General features: G+C 38.4%; 1 protein-coding gene across 2 annotated transcripts in view; it reads right to left on the bottom strand.

Moving 5' to 3' along the window:
* Positions 1-22,531, bottom strand: part of MET (MET proto-oncogene, receptor tyrosine kinase) — a 123,222-nt gene that overhangs the window by 34,013 nt on the left and 66,678 nt on the right. For both annotated transcript variants that reach the window (XM_054495521.2, XM_063667785.1), the window contains 6 exons: positions 8,897-9,057; positions 6,847-6,949; positions 6,611-6,747; positions 5,768-5,929; positions 4,896-4,995; positions 1,115-1,333 (listed from right to left, as the gene is read on the bottom strand). In XM_054495521.2, coding sequence (XP_054351496.1) covers positions 1,115-1,333; positions 4,896-4,995; positions 5,768-5,929; positions 6,611-6,747; positions 6,847-6,949; positions 8,897-9,057 — 882 coding nt within the window. The remainder of the gene's footprint in view (positions 1-1,114; positions 1,334-4,895; positions 4,996-5,767; positions 5,930-6,610; positions 6,748-6,846; positions 6,950-8,896; positions 9,058-22,531) is intronic.

The following is a 22,531-nucleotide window of genomic DNA, read 5'->3' as shown; positions in this document are numbered from 1 at the left end:
TAGTTTTATTGAAAAAAAAAGAAGTGATAAAAGCTTATTTCTCCCTTTCTAAAACTAATTAAAGAAGCAGATGAAAGAACTTTGCTGTTGTAAACACACTGTTCATTGAAGCAGGCTTCCATTCAATTTCATGCTGGGCTTGCTTAATTATTGTACAAAACACAATAATGAGGTTAGTAAACTAGTATGAACGTGAACATATGCATAAGTTGGGCTGCAGTTAAATTTTTGTTGAAAAAGTCAGAAAAATTTCAACGGAAACATATTATTACTTAGATGGAGATGACCCATGAAAGCCTATATTACAACCAAATAATCATATTTGCATTCAGATCATCTTTCAGGAAAAAAAATTCTAAATGTTTTAACAACATGTTGAAGGATAAATATTTTGCTGTTTCTAGTGACTGGAGCTATGAATAATTCAAGTCTTGAGCATTTTGCCTGTGTTATTATTTGAAGTAGAAACTACTGAAGGGACATAAAAAAGCTGCACTCTAGTCTTTATTATTCTGCCACTATTTTGTCACTTGTCAATCACTTAACCTTTCTGGGTCTTAGTGTTCTTTGTTTGCAACAGGCTTGCTTTAGAAAAGATGATCTGTTATTCTCTATTAAATTACATTTAGAAGCTAATATGTTCCTAAGGTGGCAGATATCTAGTTCCATTTACAAATTAGCTTAGAGATGACCATACCCAGATACAAAATTCCAAGTATTACAAGGAAGAACGGAGAAACAATTGATGCATTTACTTTCACAGCTCTTATGTTTTATCTTATAATGAGCACATTTAGGTAAAATGTCCGGGGAAATGTGTAACATCAGCAAGATAATGCATCACGCGGATCCTCTTTAATGGATGATTTGTGTCCCACATTTGCTACGTTTTAATATATACACAAGAAAGGATTTTTTAATGCTTCATTAAAATGCAGTCCACGGTTATTCTTATCTTTTAGTTTTATGCCAAAAAGATTTGTTTTTCAGAGCTGATATATTTGCTGGTGTTGTATAAGATACAATGGCCAAGTACAACAATTGTATTCACATAACTATGAAGTCAATTAAGTTTGAGCTGATGATTTAAGACAGTGTTTAAAGCATTTCTTACCTTAATTTCCAGTACATTTTCATTGCCCATTGAGATCATCACTGGCTTTTCAAAAGGCTTAAACACAGGATTATGTACATAAATGAGATCAAAGTATTTGGAAAGGATCCCATCTAACATGAAAAAGGCTTTGGTTTTCAGGGGGAGTTGCAGATTCAGCTGTTGCAGGGAAGGAGTGGTACAGCAGATTATCTCTGAATTAGAGCGATGTTGACATGCCTAGAGAAAGACACAATTATCCACTGTAAACAGAATACGGCTTGGCAACATCCATAGCAACTTTATAATTTACCACTCCAATCAATTGAAAATATATAATTTTTGAAAAAAATCTGTATTTAACTTCCTAATGTTAGACTACACATTTCTGGAAACATGATACATGCAAAATTATCCAAACAACCCAACCTTCAAAGAAACACAGAGCTCCGCCTGCCCAGCATAAACTATTCTGATCTATCTGAAGCTGGCCTTCATCCCATCATTTTATTTTCCTTAAGAAGACAGGACAGTCACCTGGAGGAGCTGCCCCTTGTTGTGTGAGGCAGTCAGGCAGACTGGGAGCTCGGCTTTGTGGGGTTAGAAGGCCTCAACTCATCTCCTAGCTTTAACCCAAGCTATGGGAACTAAGGTAGGGCCCACACTGAATAACTCAGTTTCCTCACTTAGGAATTAAGACGAAAATGCTATTTACCATGTTGGATACCACATGGTAAAGTGCTTTGTAAAGTACCAAGCACCATATGGTGAACATGATAATTAACTATGTTGTTACGTAATCTTATTAGTGTCTTTTAAGCTATTAATTATTGAATGCCAGATTCTGTGCAAAATACTTTACAAAGTTGGTCTCATTTAATTCTCATGATAATCCTATAGGTGGGTATTATGATTACCCACAGTTTACAAATGAAGAAACTGAGCTTTGCAAACTTATGTCATTAGGCCAGGTCACACAGCTTGGAGTGGCAGAATAGCGAATATAAATCCTAGGCCATTAACTCCAAAATTCAATGTCTTCACTCCCATGCTATCTTTTTGTCTATGACATAGTTTATATTGAAACCTTTTCCTATGCTCTCTATTTTACAAAGCCTCTGCTATTATTATTTCATGCCCTTTCATGTCTCATTTCAAATCTTCCTCTTTGGAATTCTGATTTATGGAATTTTGGAAAATATAGCTTCCTCTTGATTGTACTTAGACTAAACCAGCAACACATAGTGGTACATCTAAGGTTAACGGTTGCATTTTTCCCCCAAAGAAAAGACAAACAAGCAACAACATCCCTTAGATTTCCTTTCTTTGACAAGTATAGTTGGAGATAAAACATTTACTTATGCCCACAATAGAAAAAGGACTCAGGATATACATAAAAAGGACAAACAATTTGTTATTTGCTATTTTCTTTAAAAAAATAATTTAAAAAATGATCTTACGTTAAAAATGTATATCGGCAGCAGATAAAACTGATAGAGATATAACATGGATAAAATTATACTATTTAGTTTTATATAAAATTAATATTATAATGCTAAAAGTTATTTATTCCTAATGGACATGAATGATTTTACTGTCATCACAATAATTGTTTACATAACTAGAAATTTGAGAACTACACAATAAACTGCAGGCTCCTAGGGCATAATGCACACGTTAACAATTTAATATACATTTTGTTATGAAGATGATTGTTTTTGTTTTGAAAGGATTCAAGTTTATTGGACTTAAAGTTATTGTGGCTGGACCTATATATCTAAATCAGACCTGACCAAGAGTTTTTATTTGTTAAATAATAAATGGGTTCAATTCATCATGATCAGCTTTAAATTCTATAAGTGGCAGGGAACATGGAATGAATACATATCTCTTTATAAAGTAATTTTCACAAACGACACTAAAATAAATAGTAAATAGTAAAATAGATCCACTGAATTTTTCACTCTTGTCCGATTCTAATGCATAGTTCTACTGTACTAACATATTTGTGGCTAAAACAACAGAAGTTTATATTTCCAGATATATAAACAAATAAGATTTTTATCATCTACCATTGTTTGAATCATCCTTGGGATATGTAACTCTCATGTGTGACACCTAAAAAGTTTTTAATAAATATTTGATTACAAACAAATGACTGAAGCTAAGAGGCATTCTGAGTGTCACTTTAATGCCAGTGAGGGAGAAGAAAGGAAATTCAGTCATTATCTTAATAATGTAGGCTCAGCATTAATTAGATAAATTAATAATTTCTCAGATTTCTACTTTAAAAGGTCTCATACCAACACCAAAGAGGGTTACTGTTATTCTTATTTGGTTAATGAAAAATTGTTATGCTTAGTTGTGGAGAACTGATGTCCTTTAAATTAATAGCAGTGGTACTCTAACTTTGTTTGTGGCCATGTGTGGGGATTGGGGGATTGGTTTCAAAATCCTTTGCTTCATATGGTGACTCCCTAGAGTACAATCTCTCAGGAATATGATAAAAATCTAATAATACTCTTTAGAGGTGATGCAATGTGGCTGATTGAGAAGGCCAAGAAAAATCTTATTTGAAATGACCTTATTATTTGGTGATTCGGCTTGACATTTTTAGCCCCAAATTGGTTTTTGTAATTAAAGAACATTGTGGCTTTAGTCTTCAAGAAATATTGGATGGGGAATCTGAAAGGAAGTGCTGTAATTCAATCTATCACCTGACCAATCAAGACCTTGCTTGAGCAAGAGCACTTAGAACTTTCATTCTGAGTTGAGTGCTCAAGTCCTACTATATTATGGTATTCTATATTAGAGAAAAACATCAACAAAATGTATGGAATCTTTGGAAATAACTCCAACCTTTCTAAGGTCTAAACTAAAACTACCACTTTAATGTGACCTATATAAAATAAGGATAGGTGGAGAAACAGCAAATAACATTCACACTTTAGGACATAATGTAAATATTCTAATGCTCTTTCTTGTTACTTGATAATGTGCTAACAAAGGGACAAGAAGAATGGTAAGACGAACAGGGGGCTGTAAGAAAGCATATGTCTGCTGCTTAGAAAGGCAAGAATACTGCTGCAAGATCAGCAACTTTTTCCAAGGATTTTATTAGAGCAAAAGGGTCCATGTTCTATGATGCATTAAAAAGGGACTAGGGAAATGCTGTGATTTCCATTTGTACTGACTGTAAAAACACTGCCTCAGGCCAGGCGCAGTAGCTCACACCTGTAATCCCAGCACTTTGGGAGGCCGAGGTGGGCAGATCATTTGAGGTCAGGAGATTGAGACCAGCCTGGCCAACATGGTGAAACCTCGTCTCTACCAAAAAATACAAAAATTAGCCAGGCATGATGGCTCGTGCCTGTAGTCCCAGCTACTTGGGAGGCTGTGGTGGAGAATCGCTTGAACCTGGGAGGGGGAAATTGCAGTGAGCCGAGATCGTGCCTTTGCACTCCAGCCTGGATGACAGGGTGAGATACTGTCTCAAAAAAACCCTCAAAACCAACCAACCAACAAACAAACATAAAAAAACACTGTCTCAAATTGGTAATCTTCATTCTCGTCTAAACATTATATATGCATGTGTGTATGTGTGTCTATTTTTTCCACATGGTTAACCCAAGACTCTAGATAATTTCAGTTGTTAAATAAAAAATACTACTTGGCTACATTGCAAGGAAATTAACTAGCAAACCTTAAAGGTGAAACTGAGATGTTTCGGGTACCATGAAAGCCACGTGGTTACAGGCAGAGATGCAGAGCTCTGAGTAGAACCATTGCTCAAAGGACTTACCACTGTAAAGTTCCTTCCTGCTTCATGCACATTTATGACCATCCTCGGGACACTAACTGAATTCAGGTTTTTCCCAACACCTGTTATTGTGCTCCCACCACTGGCAAAGCAAAATAGAAAACTGACAATGTTGAGAGGTTCTTTCCACCAAGTACTGTAAGAGAGGGATTCAATTTAATCACCTGCATTGATCACAGGTCAGAGGCACAGTCAACATCAAATGGAAGTTCATGGGTAACTGTTCTTTGGAAACAACTTATTTAACTTGAAAATATTTTTAAAATTCATATTTCATAAGCTTAAGAAATGCATTTGTATTTTATTCACCGAATTACACAAAATAAATATTTCACCTCTGAAAAAAATACAAAGAAAACCGAACTTAACTATTGTTGCTAGACTGACAGAATGAACGGAAACAGGGCAGATTGAACTGGATTCAATGAGATACCAATTCAAAGAGAGTCTGGCATAAAGAAAAGCTGTGTGTAAAGCAGGCAGGACAAAAAAATATTCTAGAGAATGGAAGAAAAAAGGTGATTCCACTTCTGGGCACTAAGGTTAGTATAGAATTGATATGTACATAATGTAAGTGCACGTATACTACAATGCCACATTCAACTATTTTGCTATAATCTGTTTAAATGTAATAGAACAAGATAAAATACTTCTTGGAATGAACTAGCATTGATAAGTCAAACTGTACTCAGAACCTGAATGTAGTTTTCTCTCCTGAATTGGAAAGGAAGCCTTCAAAAGCAACATAACAGCATCAAAGCCAGAGATAAAACTGCAATTCCTCTTGACTATTCTACAGCAAAATCATCCTCGTATTCATTGTTTTCTTATACCCATCAGAAGCTTCTACTTACCTAATAAAAGATTTGGTTGGATGAATTTCGTAGACAATGGGATCTTCCCGGTAACTGAAGATGCTTGTCTCTCGGTTGGCTAAGTCAATTTTCAATTTAACAGCAAACTCAGTTGAAATGGTTTGGGCTGGGGTATAACATTCAAGAATACTGTTTGACACACTGAACAAAAAAAATTAAGAAAATGAATCTTAGCTATTAGAGATACACATATTTTAGAATTATATCCATGAATCAAAAGGATATAACTCAATGGCTCCTAAGTGGGAATTTCCTGAGAGGAAGCCTTTTCTAGTGTAGGCTGTTTAATCTGACTGGATCTCAAACTTAGCTTTGTTGTAGACAAGCTATCCTTGACTGGAAAACATTTGAGATTTAGAAAAAAAACCTTTAAAGTACTTTTGTACTTGATTAAACTGAGCTCTTCCAACTCTAAGAAGCAGAAACATAACTGTCTCCCAAACCCAATTTTCTCCATTTCTTCCTTCCCCAGAGTGGCTTAGTCTAATTACAAATCTTGATGAAAATGTTTATTTTAAATTATTGTCAATGACCAGACTCACAGCTCATAGTATAGCTAAGATCCTAAGCTATAACAATAAAGAGGGTGGATGGGAAGACAAAACTGCAAAGTAGGATTGCTAAAAAACAAGAGAAAGGACGAAAAATCAGCAAAAGAAGTAGATGAATTTTGGAAGGAGGAAGTTTTGTCAGCAGGAGAGTAAACAAATAAACATCTTGATTTTTCTTCTCCACACACACACAAAAAGCAATCTGCTTAATTTTTAAGGTACAGATGTTAATTCAAATTGATAGATGCAACAAAAAATAAATTTACAACACCTTTTTAAAGTACATGTTTTTCCACCAATTGAAATGTGTCTGGAATTCCCACTGTTTAGGTAATTTCCAGTTAAAGTAAGTAAAGTGCCACCAGCCATAGGACCATATTTCGGCGAAATACCTGTTATTACAGGATCCTGGAGGGGAGATAAAAACAAAACAAAGTAACTTGTTCATCTTATAATTCTAAATAGATTAAGTAAAAATCAAACATGATAGGATAGAATCTTCCTTACCACATAGGAGAATGTACTGTATTGTGTTGTCCCGTGGCCATTTGAAATAATTATGGACATATTGAAATGCTTATTCATGGCAGGACCAACTGTGCATTTCAATCTGGAAAAAAAACCCAAAGTTTAATACATGACAAATCCAAGGCATTTTCTGGTTAGGTTGTTTTATAGGAAGTGACATTAACTCTAAATGGTGAGCTGACTGCTTTGAATAGCAAGCAGAGTTTCAAGATAAGCATTAAGGCCAAAAATTATATAATTCTATTTCTATACTATGATAAACTTAATTTTTATTTTTATTTAAAAAGAGACAGGATCTTGCTCTGTCACCCAGGCTGGAGGGCAGTGACATAGTCATAGCTCACAGCAGCCTTGAACTCCTGGGCTCAAAGGATCCTCTGGACTCAGGAGTTGGAACTAGAGGTGCGTGCCACGGCATCCGGTTAATTAAAAAAAAAATTTTTTTTTTTTGTAGAGATGGAGTCTCACTATGTTGCCCAGGCTGGTCTTGAATTCCTGGGCTCAGGTGATCCTCCTGCCTTGGTCTGCCAAAGTGCTGGGATCACAGGCGTGAGCCACTGCACCCTGCCTATACTAAACTTTATATTAACGGTACTATAGTACTTATACATACTATAGTACTTATACAGACAAACAGGAAATATCAGACCTTATCCATGCAAACCTCACCAATTGAATAGTGCATAATAATCTAAGTTTGGATAATATTAATATTTGGGGATAATGTTTGGTCTACTTCAGATAGTATCTCAGTTGCATATGAAACAATGGGCTAACTACAAATAGGCCAATCTCTTCATTAAAGTATGTCAACAGGTACATTTCTGTGGTTATACTTGTACATGCTTATTTAAATTACTTAAATGACAATGAAATTGTGATGGCATTCCACAGAATTATTTCTGAATGAATAATCGTATAGTTCCGAAAAAATTTAAATACAATTTGATTTATTAAATAACATTTTAAAGAAGAGAATGAATTATGCTTTACTTTTACAGGTCCTGATTTATATGCAATGATTAAGAGTTTTGGAGATTTTACAAGAGAGATTGCTAGAAAATATTTGTTTTGCCATTCAGCTAACAAATATTACCTTCATTAGTGTTTTGGTCTCAGTAAAATGGATAGATTCGGACCTTTGTGTAACCCTGAAACGAATTCTATTAGATATAAAATAACCACCTGATAGAATGGGTTCAACCATAAAGATTCAACCATAGAACTTTAAGTGTTTGGGTGTTGTTATTATGTGATAATGAATAATTTCTGGATTCTCTGATGATTATGGAATTCAAAGCTTGTAGAAGGGTACATGTAGAATACAGTAGAACTAGGACGGGTCTTGGATCAGAAGCTGATCAGAGCTGAGCTGAAGTCTTGTTCAGCTTTTACTCTCTGGATTACCTCTGTGAAGCCACATTTCACCTCTCTGAACTTCAGGTACCTCCTTTGTATTATAGGAATGATACTGCTCCCTCCCAGGACTGTGGGGATGATTCAGTGAGATACAGCCCATATATTGCAGTGCCAGTAAATATAAGCTGAATATAAATTTTAACTCATCTAAAAAATGTCGAACACGTGATTCAGCTGCCTCACTACATTTCTGAGGTTTAGAAAGTGAATTTAAAAGAGAGGATCCATGCTGAGCTGTTTACTGATTTCTGTAGAAAAAGCCTTTGGAGACTCTACATTTGAAGACTTCAAGGATGAAGTGATCCCAACTAGTGCTACTCTTGCAAATCTACTCAGACAACACCTGAAGACTTGTCGCATAAATGGTTGAGAAACTCCCATTTCTGGCCTCTTCTCTTCACCTAGGCCATGTCACCTTTCTCTCTCTTCAAATCCAATGAGTAAATGGGATTGCAAGAACAAAACAGGACAGACCCACAAGGCATGTGACAGGCCAAGACCCTTTTTAATTCAAGAGATGAACTTCTTGAGCAATTTTAAAACAAATATTCATTCAAAAACAAAACCTATTTTCCAAGCACACCCCAGCAAAGCATTTTAAGATCCTTACATATTCATCGTGCTGTCACTTAAAGTCAAGGTGCAGCTCTCATTTCCAAGGAGAACTCTAGTTTTCTTTAAATCAAATTTATTATTCCTCCGAAATCCAAAGTCCCAGCCACATATGGTCAGCCTTGTCCCTCCTTCAAGGGGTGCACTACTTGGGAAAACCTACAAGGACAACATAGAACTTTAAAAAAAAATCCAATATATTATAATTTTTCACATATATGGAAAATGAACAAACAAAATGTGTATCCTTAAATAGTCTGAAATTCCTTCATTTTCCCACAATTTAGTAAAAATTTAATTTTCACTAAAGGAAAAAGGGTCACAAATTTCAGAGCATCTGGAACAAACATTAAAACTACATGACATGCTAATGAAACAAGTTGTTTTCAGGAGATCCAGAGATGGGACAAAGAGCAGATGCAGCTTGGTAGGAATAAACGGGCTTTTCGAGCCCTTCTGTTTTGTCTCTTTCTTTCTTTCTTTCTTTCTTTCTTTCTTTTCTTTCTTTCTTTCTTTCTTTCTTTCTTTCTTTCTTTCTTTCTTTCTTTCTTTCTTTGTCTCTTTCTTTCTTTCTTTCTTTTTCTTTCCCTCCCTCCCTCCCTCCCTCCCTCCCTTCCTTCCTTCCTTCCTTCTTTCATTTCTTTTCTTTTCTTTTTCAGATAGAGTCTGGCTCTGTTGTTCAGGCTGGAGTGCAGCGGCATGATCACAGCTCACTGCAGCCTCAACCTTTTGAGCTCAAGCAATCCTCCCACATTAGCCTCCTGAGTAGCTGGGATCACAGGCATGGGCCACCATGCTTGGCTATTTTTTTTTTTCTAGAGACAGGGTCTCACTATGTTGCCCAGCTGGTCTCAAACTCCTGGGCTCAAGTGATCCTCCTGCCTTGGCCTCCCAAAGTGCTAGGATTACAAGCATGAGCCATTGGACCTGGTCCTTTTTGGGCCATTCTGAAGTGAATTCATCTTCTAGGGCTCTTTAGGGCAGGAGAAACATGTTGGGCCCAGACTTTTACTTGCTCATAACTCTGATTGTAACTCTTCATCAGCCTTCAGACTGAGCTCTGATCAAACTCCTTCATGTGCCCTATAAGCCAAGGTCCAGCCATTATATGCCTTGCTCTGTGCACTGGCTGCGTGCACTACATTCTGGTTGCTATGGTATTCCCCACCCAGAGACAAAAGTTGCATAGTAAAAATACCTCATTTGGTATCCAATGTTTGCCCAGTTGCATTCAGCAGCTAGCATAATATGAAACACATAGATGGTTTTTGAACACATATCTGCCCATCATTCATTCATTCATTCATTCATTATTTACTTATTTATTTTTAGAGATGGGGGTCTCACTCTTGCCCAGTCTGGAGTGCAGTGGCATAGTCCTAGCTCACTGCAGCCTCAAACTCCTGGGCTCAAGCAATCCTCCCGCCTCGGCCTCTCAAGTAGACAGGACTATAGGTGTGCGCCACCTCACCCAGCTAATTTAAAAATTTTCTGTAGAGATGGGGTCTTGTTATGCAGCCCAGGTTTCATTAATCATTTCTTAATAAAGCACCTCCTATGTGCCAGGCACTAACAAATGAATAAGTGAATCTACTTCTTTAAACCTGTTAGTTCACATTTATTAATGACTGAAGATTTTTCCTTGTTCTTTAAATATGGTCACTATTTGATGTATACCAGGCTGGTTAGTTGACACACTCAGCCTTTTAAAAATTATGTAATATTTAACATATATGTTATGTTGTTTCTTTTAGAAATAGATAAAAACAGAACCAGAGAGGGCCCAAAATCAGTATTGTAACAATTTTTCCTAATTATCTTCATTGGCATTGTTTTACATCTCATTTTTAGGATTAAACTTTTCCCCCGATGGTTGATGTTAAGCAAATAACAGGCTCATTTTATTATTGCAGACTCATTTTTGGTGTGTTATCAATGGATTTATTGATAAAACTTGGTTAGTCATGATTTAAGACAGCATTAATCACCAATAAATTGTGTAAGATAATTGCTCTCAGGCTAAAACTATTAAAACAAAACACATTTCCAAGTTAAAAATAAGCTTCTTCTCAGCAGCTTTGTGACAATTGAGAAAGGAAATGCTCTTTTGGGGGTGGGGACATATTGTAAATTGTGCTGTAAAGTACAATGGTGGGAAAACTAAGATAGAGGCAACTCAAGAACCAGTAAAGGTATTTGCTAAAGCTCAGTTTGTGAACATCTAAAAGTGATTCTTTTACAATTAAGAAGGGCTTTTAGCCAAATTCAAACTTGCAAACATTTCCATCCTTCCTAAGTAAATAATTGCAAACCAAAGTCTTAACTTACCCTTGTTACCAAACCCCTTTAAAGTTTTAGCTTAAAGCTTTTATGATAGCCATTTTACCCATAAAAATCCATTACACTGTTGTGCCTTTCCTGAAAATTTACCTCATCCATGTCTAGCCAAATGAGAACCACTAGAAATATAAATCTGTTCACTATTATTATGGTAGAAATCCAGTAGGAGAGAACAAGACATCCAACCCTCCCAGGACTCTCTTCAGCCTGAGGCAGTCACACAGCTGCTGCGGGCTCTTCTAATGAGGAGGCTTCCCCACTGAAAACAGCTGCCCAAGGCTGATGTTGACCTGATCCCATTGCCTACATCCCGTCTTTCTACGTAAAAACTGAAGTCTGTCACTCTACACACATCATCACCATCACTTTCTATAAAAGGCAAAGGGATTGGGTGATGATTTGAGAAAAGACGCAGAGAGCTGTGCAACTGGGGCCCCGGCAATAGAAAGAGTTATTATAAGCCCTCTGCTAGCCCCTCAGGATCCAAAAGGCTGGCTCTGCTTAGCTTTTCTCTCTGGGCTGGGCATTTTCCCCTTAGTTTATGGGGTAACCTTTACCCTTCTAGGGAAAAAGGAAGGAAGCAGTTGTGAACTACACACCCTTGGATAGACCCAACAATAGCTGGCAAACTCTGAGTTATCCTGAAGGGCAGAGAAACTCTGTGGGCAGGAAATGAGCGTCCGGCATAAAGCCACAGAGGCTGGGTCTCCTACCTGTCTGGATAGGGGAGATACAGCCAGAAAAGGAGCCCTTGTCTTTTCACAGGTGAAAGATCACATCACTGATGGGCCCATTTCAACAGTATTTTTAAATGATCATGTTTTCAAAACCCATTAGGATAAAACATGAGAAAACTAAAAAACAAAAACAAAACAGAACAAAAAAACTCCAAAAGGGGTCTCCTTTCCTCTTTAGTAGGGGTCACAAATATATTTACTGGTGGCAGTATACTGCCTGACTACCCTCCTACCCCCATATAATATTGCTTTTCTGAGTATTCTGATCAATTAATAGTTCTATTGTCTCACTGGGGTTGAATTTTCTTTCTTTTTTTTTTTTTTTTTTTTTTATTGAGACGGAGTCTCGTTCTGTCTCCCAGGCTGGAGTGCAGTGGCGCAATCTTGGCTCACTGCAAGCTCCGCCTCCTGGGTTCACGCCACTCTCCTGCCTCAGCCTCCCGAGTAGCTGGGACTACAGGTGCCCGCCACCATGTCTGGCTAATTTTTCCTATTTTTAGTGGAGACAGGGTTTCACTGTGTTAGCCAGGATGGTCTCGATCTCCTGACCTCGTGATCTGCCCGCCTCGGCCTCCCAAAGTGCTGGGATTACAGGTGTGAGCCACCGCGCCCGGCCTGAATTTTCAACCCTACAAGATATGATAACTTCATCCTAATACATTCAGAATATAATAAAAAGCGCTCTCCCTTTTCTGAAGCATTTCTCATTGCTCTTTAAGTATGAGATCAGATACCATGTCTGAAGCAAAATAATGGGCTTTCAATCCCGAAATCTCTCATATCTAGAACCGTAAAGAATTTCAGCCACTGAACATCATGTACCTTGAAAAGCAGGTTAACTTGCATATATTAGAAAGTGAAGCTCTATGCATTAGCTGGATTTTGTGCCTGCAAAGTTTAAGACACATAAGATTATCTGTCATCTACATTAGGTATTTCTCCTAATGCTATCCCTCCCCTAGACCCCTGCCACCCAACTGGCCCCTATGTGTGATGTTCCCCTCCTTGTGTCCATGTGTTCTCATGGTTCAACTCCCACTTATGAGTGAGAACATGCAGTGTTTGGTTTTCTGTTCCTGTGTTAGCTTGCTGGGAATTCTGGTTTCCAGCTTCATCCATGTCCCTGCAAAGGACATGAACTCATCCTTTTTTATGGCTGCATAGTATTCCATGGCATATATGTGCTACATTTTCTTTATCCAGTCTATCATTGATGGGCATTTGGGTTGGTTCCAAGTCTTTGCTATTGTGAGTAGTGCTGCAATAAACATATGTGTGCATGTATCTTTAGATGAGAATGACTTATAATCCTTTGGGTATATACCCAGTAATGGGATTGCTGGGTCAAATGGTATTTCTGGTTCTAGATCCTTGAGGAATCACCATACTGTCTTCCACAATGGTTGAACTAATTTACACTCCCACCAACAGTGTAAAAGCGTTCCCTATTTCTCCACATCCTCTCCAGCATCTGTTGTTTCCTGACTTTTTAATGATCACCATTCTAACTGGTGTGAGATGGGATCTCACTGTGGTTTTGATTTGCATTTCTCTAATAACCAGTGATGATGAGCTTTTTTTCACATGTTTGTTGGCCGCCTAAATGTCTTCTTTTGAGAAGTGTCTGTTTATATCCTTGGCTCACTTTTTGATGTTTTTTTTTTTCTTGTAAATTTGTTTAAGTTCCTTGTAGATTCTGGATATTAGCCCTTAGTCAGATGAATAGATTGCAACACTTTAATCCTGTTCTGTAGGTTGCCTGTTCACTCTGATGATAGTTTCTTTTGCTGTGCAGAAGCTCTTTAATTAGATCCCATTTGTCAATTTAGGCTTTTGTTGCCATTGCTTTTGGTGTTTTAGTCATGAAGTCTTTGCCCATGCGTATGTCCTGAATGGTATTGCCTAGGTTTTCTTCTAGGGTTTTTATAGTTTTTAGGTCTTACGTTTAAGTCTTTAATCTATCTTGAGTTAATTTTTGTATAAGGTGTAAGGAAGGGGTCCAGTTTCAGTTTTCTGCATATGGCTAGCCAGTTTTCCCAACACCATTTATTAAATAGGGAATCCTTTCCCCATTGCTTGTTTTTGTCAGGTTTGTAAAAGATCAGATGGTTGTAAATGTGTGGTGTTATTTCTGAGGCCTGTGTTCTGTTCCATTGGTCTATATCTCTGTTTTGGTACCAGTACCATGCTGTTTTGGTTACTGCAACCTTGCAGTATAGTTTGAAATCAGGTAGTGTGGTGCCACCAGCTTTGTTCTTTTTGCTTAGGATTGTCTTGTCTATGTAGGCTCTTTTTTGGTTCCATATGAAATTTAAAGTAGCTTTTTCTAATTCTGTGAAGAAAGTCAATGGTAGCTTTATGGGGATAGCATTGAATGTATAAATTACTTTGGGCAATATGGTCATTTTCACAATATTGAGTCTTCCTATCCATGAGCATGGAATGTTTTTCCATTTGCTTGTGGTTTGTAGTTCTTAAAGAGGTCCTTTACATCCCTTGTAAGTTGTATTCCTAGGTATTTTATTCTCTTTGTAGCAATTGTGAATGGGAGTTCACGCATGATTTGGCTCTCTGTTTGGCTATTATTGGTGTATAGGAATGCTTGTGATTTTTGCACATTGATTTTGTATCCTGAGACTTTGCTGAAGTTGCTTATCAGCTTAAGGAGATTTTGGGCTGAGACGATGGGGTTTTCTAAATATACAATCATGTCATCTGCAAACAGAGACAATTTGACTTCCTCTCTTCCTATCTGAATATGCTTTGTTTCCCCTGCCTAATTGCCCTGGCCAGAACTTCCAATGTTGTGTTGAACAGGAGTGGTGAGAGAGGGCATCCTTGTCTTGTGCCGGTTTTCAAAGGGAATGCTTCCAGCTTTTGCCCATTCAATATGATATCAGCTGTGGGTTTATCATAAATAGCTCTTATTATTTTGAGATAAGTTCCATGAATACCTAGTTTATTGAGAGTTTTTAGCACGAAGAGGTGTTGAATTTTATCAAAGGCCCTTTCTGCATCTATTGCAATTATCATGTGGTTTTTGTCATTGGTTCTGTTTACGTGATGGATTATGTTTATTGATTTGCCTATGTTGAACCAGCCTTGCATCCCAGGGATGAAGCCAACTTGATCGTGCTGGATAAGCTTTTTGATGTGCTGCTGGATTTGGTTTGCCAGTATTTTATTGAGGATGTTTGCATCGATGTTCATCAGGGATATTGGCCTGAAATTTTCTTTTTTTGTGTTGTGTCTCTGTCTGGTTTTGGTATCAGGATGATGCTGGCCTCATAAAATGAGTTAGGGAGGAGTCCCTTTTTTTTCTATTGTTTGGAATAGTTTCAGAAGGAATGGTACCAGCTCCTCTTTGTACCTCTGGTAGAATTTGGCTGTGAATCCGTCTGGTCCTGGGCTTTTTTCGTTTGGTAGGCTGTTAATTACTGCCTCAATTGCAGAACTTGTTATTGGTCTATACAGGGATTTGACTTCTTCCTAGTTTAGTCTTGGGAGGCTGTATGTGTCCAGTAATTTATCCATTTCTTCTAGATTTTCTAGTTATTTGCATGGAGATGTTTATAGTATTCTGTGATGGTAGTTTGTATTTCTGTGGGATCAGTGGTGATATCCCCTTTATCATTTTGTACTGTGTCTATTTGATTCTTCTCTCTTTTCTTCTTGATGATTCTGGCTAGGGGTCTATCAATTTTGTTGATCTTTTCAAAAAACCAGCTCCTGGGGTTTTTCGTGTCTCTATGTCCTTCAGTTCTGCTCTGATCTTAGTTATTTCTTGTCTTCTGTTAGCTTTTGAATTTGTTTGCTCTTGCTTCTCTAGTTCTTTTAATTGTGATGTTAGGGGTTGATTTTAGATCTTTCCCACTTTCTCCTGTGGGCATTTAGTGCTGCAAATTTCCCTCTAAACACTGCTTTAGCTGTGTCCCAGAGATTCTGATATGTTGTGTCTTTGTCTTTGTTCTTATTGGTTTTAAAGAACTTATTTATTTCTGCCTTAATTTCGTTATTTAACTTGAAAAATAACAAATGTACCAGTTATTTACCCAGTAGTCATTCAGGAGCAGGTTGTTCAGTTTCCAGGTAGTTGTGTGGTTTTGAGCGAGTTTCTTTTTTTCTTTTTCTTTTTTTTTGTTGTTGTTTTTGTTTTTGACACAGAGTCTCGCTCTGTTGCCCAGGCTGGAGTGCAGTGGCACAATCGTGGCTCACTAGAAGCTCCGCCTCCTGGATTCAAGCCATTCTCCTGCCTCAGCCTCCCTAGTAGCTGGGACTACAGGTGTCCACCACCACGCCCAGCTAATTTTTAGTATTTTTAGTGGAGATGGGGTTTCACCATGTTAGTCAGGATGGTCTCGATCTCCTGACCTTGTGATCCGCCTGCCTTGGCCTCCCAAAGTGCTGGGATTACAGGCGTGAGCCACTGCACCTGGCCTTGAGTGAGTTTCTTAAACTTGTGTTCTAATTTGATTGTAGTGTGATATGAGAGACTGTTTGTTTGCATTTGCTGAGGAGTGTTTTACTTCCAATTATGTGATCAATTTTAGAACAAGTGCTATGTGGTGCTGAGAAGAATGTATATTCTATTGATTTGGAATGGAGAGTTCTGTAGATGTCTATTAGGTCTGCTTGGTCCAGAGCTGAGTTCAAGTCCTGGATATCCTTGTTAAATTTCTGTCTCGTTGATCTGTCTAATGTTGACAGTGGGGGGTTAAAGTCTCCCATTATTGTTGTGTGGGAGTCTAAGTCTCTTTGTAGGTCTCTAAGGACTTGCTTTATGAATCTGGGTGCTCCTGTATTGGGTGCATACACATTTAGGAGAGTTAGCTCTTCTGGTTGTGTTGATCCCTTTACCATTATGTAATGCCCTTCTTTGTCTTTTTTAATCTTCGTTGGTTTGAAGTCTGTTTTATCAGAGACTAGGATTGCAACCCCTGCTTTTTTTGCTTTCCATTTGCTTGGTAAATCTTCCTCCATCCGTTTATTTTGAGCCTATGTGTGTCTTTGCATGTGAGATGGGTCTCCTGAATACAGCATACCAATGGGTCTTGACTCTTTATCCAATTTGCCAGTCTGTGTCTTTTAATTGGGGCATTTAGCCTATTTACATTTAAGGTTAATAGTGTTATGTGTGAATTTGATCCTAGCTGGTTATTTTGCCCATTGGTTGATGTAGTTTCTTCATAGTGTCGATGGTCTTTACAATTTGGTATGTTTCTGCAGTAGGTGGTACCAGTTTTTCCTCTCTATATTTAGTGCTTCCTTCAGGAGCTCTTGTAAGACAGGCCTGATGGTGACAAAATCTCTCAGCATTTGCTTGTCTGTAAAGGATTTTATTTCTTCTTCACTTATGAAGCTTAGTTTGGCTGGATATGAAATTCTGGGTAGGAAATTATTTTCTTTAAGAATGTTGAGTATTGGCCCCCACTCTCTTCTGGCTTGTAGGGTTTCTTTTATATATATATATTTTTTAGTATACTTTAAGTTCTAGGGTACATGTGCACAATGTGCAGGTTTGTTACATGTGTATACATGTTACATATGTATACATGTGCCATGTTGGTGTGCTGCACCATTAACTCATCATTTACATTAGGTATATCTCCTAATGCTAACTCTCACCCCTCCCCCTACCCCACAACAGGCCCCAGTGTGTGATATTCCCCTTCCTGTGTCCAAGTGTTCTCATTGTTCAATTCCCACCTATGAGTGAGAATATGTGGTGTTTGGTTTTTTGTCCTTGTGATAGTTTGCTCAGAATGATGGTTTCCAGCTTCATCCATGTCCCTACAAAGGACACAAACTCATCCTTTTTTATGGCTGCATAGTATTCCATGGTATATATGTGCCACATTTTCTTAATCCAGTCTATCATTGTTGGACATTTGGGTTGGTTCCAAGTCTTTGCTATTGTGAATAGTGCTGCAATAAACGTATGTGTGCATGTGTCTTTACAGCAGCATGATTTATAATCCTTTGGGTATATACCCAGTAATGGGATGGCTGGGTCAAATGGTGTTTCTAGTTCTAGATCCCTGAGGAATCGCCACACTGACTTCCACAATGGTTGAACTAGTTTACAGTCCCACCAACAGTGCAACAGTGTTCCCATTTCTCCGCATGCTCTCCAGCACCTATTGTTTCCTGACTTTTTAATGATCACCATTCTAACTGGTGTGAGATGGTATCTCATTGTGGTTTTGATTTGCATTTCTCTGATGGTCAGTGATGATGAGCATTTTTTCATGTGTGTTTTGGCTGCATAAATGTCTTCTTTTGAGAAGTGTCTGTTCGTATCCTTCACCCACTTGTTGATGGGGTTGTTAGTTTTTTTCTTGTAAATTTGTTTGAGTTCTTTGTAGATTCTGGATATTAGCCCTTTGTCAGATGAGTAGATTGCAAAAATTTTCTCCCATTCTGTAGTTTGCCTGTTCACTCTGATGGTAGTTTATTTTGCTGTGCAGAAGCTCTTTAGTTTAATTAGATCCCATTTGTCAATTTTGGCTTTTGTTGCCATTGCTTTTGGTGTTTTAGACATGAAGTCCTTGCCCATGCCTATGTCCTGAATGGTATTGCCTAGGTTTTCTTCTAGGGTTTTTATGGTTTTAGGTCTAACATTTACATCTTTAATCCATCTTGAATTAATTTTTGTATAAGGTATAGGGAAGGGATCCTGTTTCAGCTTTCTACATATGGCTAGCCAGTTTTTCCAGCACCATTTGTTAAATAGAGAATCCTTTCCCCATTTCTTGTTTTTGTCAGGTTTGTCAAAGATCAGATAATTGTAGATGTGTGGTATTATTTCCGAGGGCTCTGTTCTGTTCCATTGGTTGATATCTCTGTTTTGGTACCAGTACCATGCTGTTTTGGTTACTGTAGCCTTGTAGTATAGTTTGAAATCAGGTAGCGTGATGCCTCCAGCTTTGTTCTTTTGGCTTAGGATTGACTTGACAATGCGGGCTCTTTTTTGGTTCCATATGAACTTTAAAGTAGTTTTTTCCAATTCTGTGAAGAAAGTCATTGGTAGCTGGATGGGGATGGCATTGAATCTATAAATTACTTTGTGCAGAATGGCTATTTTCATGATATTGATTCTTCCTATCCATGAGCATGGAAGGTTCTTCCATTTGTTTGTATCCTCTTTTATTTCCTTGAGCAGTGGTTTGTAGTTCTCCTTGAAGAGGTCCTTCACGTCCCTTGTAAGTTGGATTCCCAGGTATTTTCTTCTCTTTGAAGCAATTGTGAATGGGAGTTCACTCATGATTTGGCTCTCTGTCTGTTATTGGTGTATAAGAATGCTTGTGATTTTTGCACACTGAATTTGTATCCTGAGACTTTGCTAAAGTTGCTTATCAGCTTAAGGAGATTTTGGGCTGAGACAATGGGGTTTTCTAGATATACAATCATGTCATCTGCAAACAGGGACAATTTGACTTCCTCTTTTCCTAATTGAATACCCTTTATTTCTTTCTCCTGCCTGATTGTCCTGGCCAGAAATTCCAACACTATGTTGAACAGGAGTGGTGAGAGAGGGCACCCTTGTCTTGTGTCTGGCTTGTAGGGTTTCTGCAGAGAGATCCACTATTAGTCTGATGGGCTTCCCTTTGTGGGTAACCTGACTTTTCTCTCTGGCTGCCCTTAACATTTTTTCCTTCGTTGCAACCTTGTTGAATCTGACGATTAGGTGTCTTGGGGTTGCTCTTCTTGAGGAGTATCTTTGTGGTGTTCTCTGTATTTCCTGAATTTGAATGTTGGTCTGTCTTGCTAGGTTGGGGAAGTTCTCCTGGATAATATTCTGAAGAGTGTTTTCCAACTTGGTTCCATTCTCCGTGTAACTTTCAGGTACACCAATCAAATGTAGGTTTGGTCTTTTCACATAGTCCCATATTTCTTGGAGGTTTTGTTCATTCCTTTTCATTCTTTTTTCTCTAATCTTGTCTTCACACTTTATTTCATTAAGTTGATATTCATTAAGTTGATATTCAATCTCTGATATTCAATCCTTTCTTCCACTTGATTGATTTGGCTATTGATACTTGTGTATGCTTCATGAAGTTCTCATGCTGTGTTTTTCAGCTCCATCAGGTCATTCATGTTTTTCTCTAAACTGGTTATTCTAGTTAGCAATTCCTCTAACTTTTTTTGAAGGTTCTTAGCTTCCTTGCATTGGGTTGAAACATGCTCCTTTAGCTTGGAGGAGTTTGTTATTACCCAACTTCTGAAGCCTGCTGCTGTCAATTTGTCAAACTCATTCTCTGTTCAATTTTGTTTCCTTGCTGGCAAGGAGTTGTGATCCTTTGGAGGAGAAGAGGTGTTCTGGTTTTTGGAATTTTCAGCCTTTTTGCGCTGGTTTTTCCTCATCTTCATGGATTTATCTACCTTTGGTCTTTGATGTTGGTGACCTTTGAATAGGGTTTTTGTGTGGACGTCCTTTTTCTTTATGTTGATGCTATTCCTTTCTGTTTGTTAATTTTTCTTCTAACAGTCAGGCCTCACTGCTGCAGGTCTTCTGGAGTTTGCTGGAGGTCCACTCCAGACCCTGTTTGCCAGGGTATCACCAGCAGAGACTGTAGAACAGCAAAGATTGCTGCCTATTCCTTCCTCTGGAAGCTTCATCCTAGAGGGGCACCCACCAGATGCCAGCCGGAGCTCTCCTGTGTGAGGTGTCTGTCAACCCCTGCTGGGAGGTGTCTCCCAGTCAGGAGGCACAGGGGTCAGGGACCCACTTGAGGAGGCAATCTGTCCTTTAGCAGAGCTAGAGCACTGTGCTGGGAGATTTGCTGCTCTCTTCAGAGCCAGCAGGCAGGAATGTTTAAGTCTGCTGAAGCTGTACCCTTTACAGTGTGAGGGGAAAATAGCCTATTCAAGCCTCAGTAATGGTGGACACCCTCCCTGCACCAAGCTCCAGCATCCCAGGTCAACTTCAGACTGCTGTGCTGGCAGTGAGAATTTCAAGCCAGTGCATCTTAGCTTGCTGGGCTCTGTGGGGGTGGGATCCACCGAGCTAGACCACTAGGCTCCCTGGCTTCAGCCCTCTTTCCAGGGGAGTGAATGGTTCTGTCTTGCTGGCATTCCAGGCACCACTGGGGTATGAAAAAAAACTCCTGCAGCTAGCTTGGTGTCTGCCCAAATGGCTGCCCAGTTTTGTGCTTGAAACCCAGGGCCCTGGTGATGTAGGCAAATGAGGGAATCTCCTGGTCTGTTAGTTGCCAAAACCATAGGGAAAGTGTAGTATCTGGGCTGGAATGCACTGTTCCTCACAACACAGTCCCTCAAGGATTCTCTTTGCTAGGGGAGGGAGTTCCCCAATCCCTTGCCCTTCCCAGGTGAGGCAACATCCCACTCTGCTTCAGCTCGACCTCCGTGGGCTGCACCCACTGTCTAACCAGTCCCAATGAGATGAGCCGTGTACCTCTGTTGGACATGCAGAAATCACCTGCCTTCTGCATTGATCTTGCTGGGAGCTGCAGACCGGAGCTGTTCCTACTCGGCCATCTTAACAACCACCTCAAATCTGTCTTATTTTTTGCAGGAAGAATGCTAACTGTCACAGTCTAGTGCAGCATGAAATCTTCCTAACAACTATGAAGCTAGAGGGATTTATGGACTCAGCTGCCCTACCTTCCCAACTGCAGCTTAAGCTTCACTGACTTGTGCATGGTAGCATGCCACCTTTGAGAATCATCAACTATAGAATGCTAGAGTTAGGAAGGGTGAGAGAGGAGGGAGATTTAAATATTGCAAGAGAGTCTCTGGTTCCAGAAAATTCTGAAATATTTACTTTATTTTTAGGCATTTTAGTATAGCTTTTATGCTTAGTAAAAGGAAGCACATTAGTAAAAATTAAATGTTTCATTTGTACAGGTTATCAAACCATTTTCTTTACTTAAAATACCAGCTTGGTTATTTTTGAAATGAAATTGGTGTGATTTAATTGCATGGGCACACACACATATATTTTCCATATGTATTTCATGGAATAGCAGAGTTCAGATTCCTAGTGTCTCAAATTGCTGAAATTGTTTGTTTTTAAAAGTATAAAATTGCATACAGTTCCAAAAGTATACTGAACAACAAAAAAGTGCACAAATACTACAGTATAGATTTAAATTTGTTTTGTTACTGTCTTTAGTTTATTCTCTGGTCGATCAAGCTAAGTCTTAATAACTGTGTCACACCTAACAGAAAATAACTTGGTTTAAAACCCAGTCACCCACTACAAATATTGCTCCAAACCGTAACTAAATGAAAACAGCCATGCACTTGGGGGTGGTTCTTGTTCTGACTTGCACAGTTTGTTTACTTGGGCATGAACCAGGTGACCGAGACCTTTAACTTTAATCTTTCATAAGAACTATTTACTAAAGTCCAACTTTTCTACATGCACACAGAGAAAAATACATACTGGGTTCTCACCAGGGAAGTGTTTTTAAGCAAGATGTTTTGGACTAAGAAATTTTTTAAAATTGCATGGAGATTTTCATAGTGCCGAATATGTGCTTAAGCAAATAAGGCAACATAGTTAGCATGGCTGTGATGTTAGAGCTGATATC

Source organism: Pongo pygmaeus, chromosome 6, assembly GCF_028885625.2.
Source record: "Pongo pygmaeus isolate AG05252 chromosome 6, NHGRI_mPonPyg2-v2.0_pri, whole genome shotgun sequence".
Lineage (NCBI taxonomy): Eukaryota > Metazoa > Chordata > Mammalia > Primates > Hominidae > Pongo > Pongo pygmaeus.
Note: the sequence above shows the minus strand (reverse complement) of the source record. Positions and strands in the feature narration are given on the sequence as shown.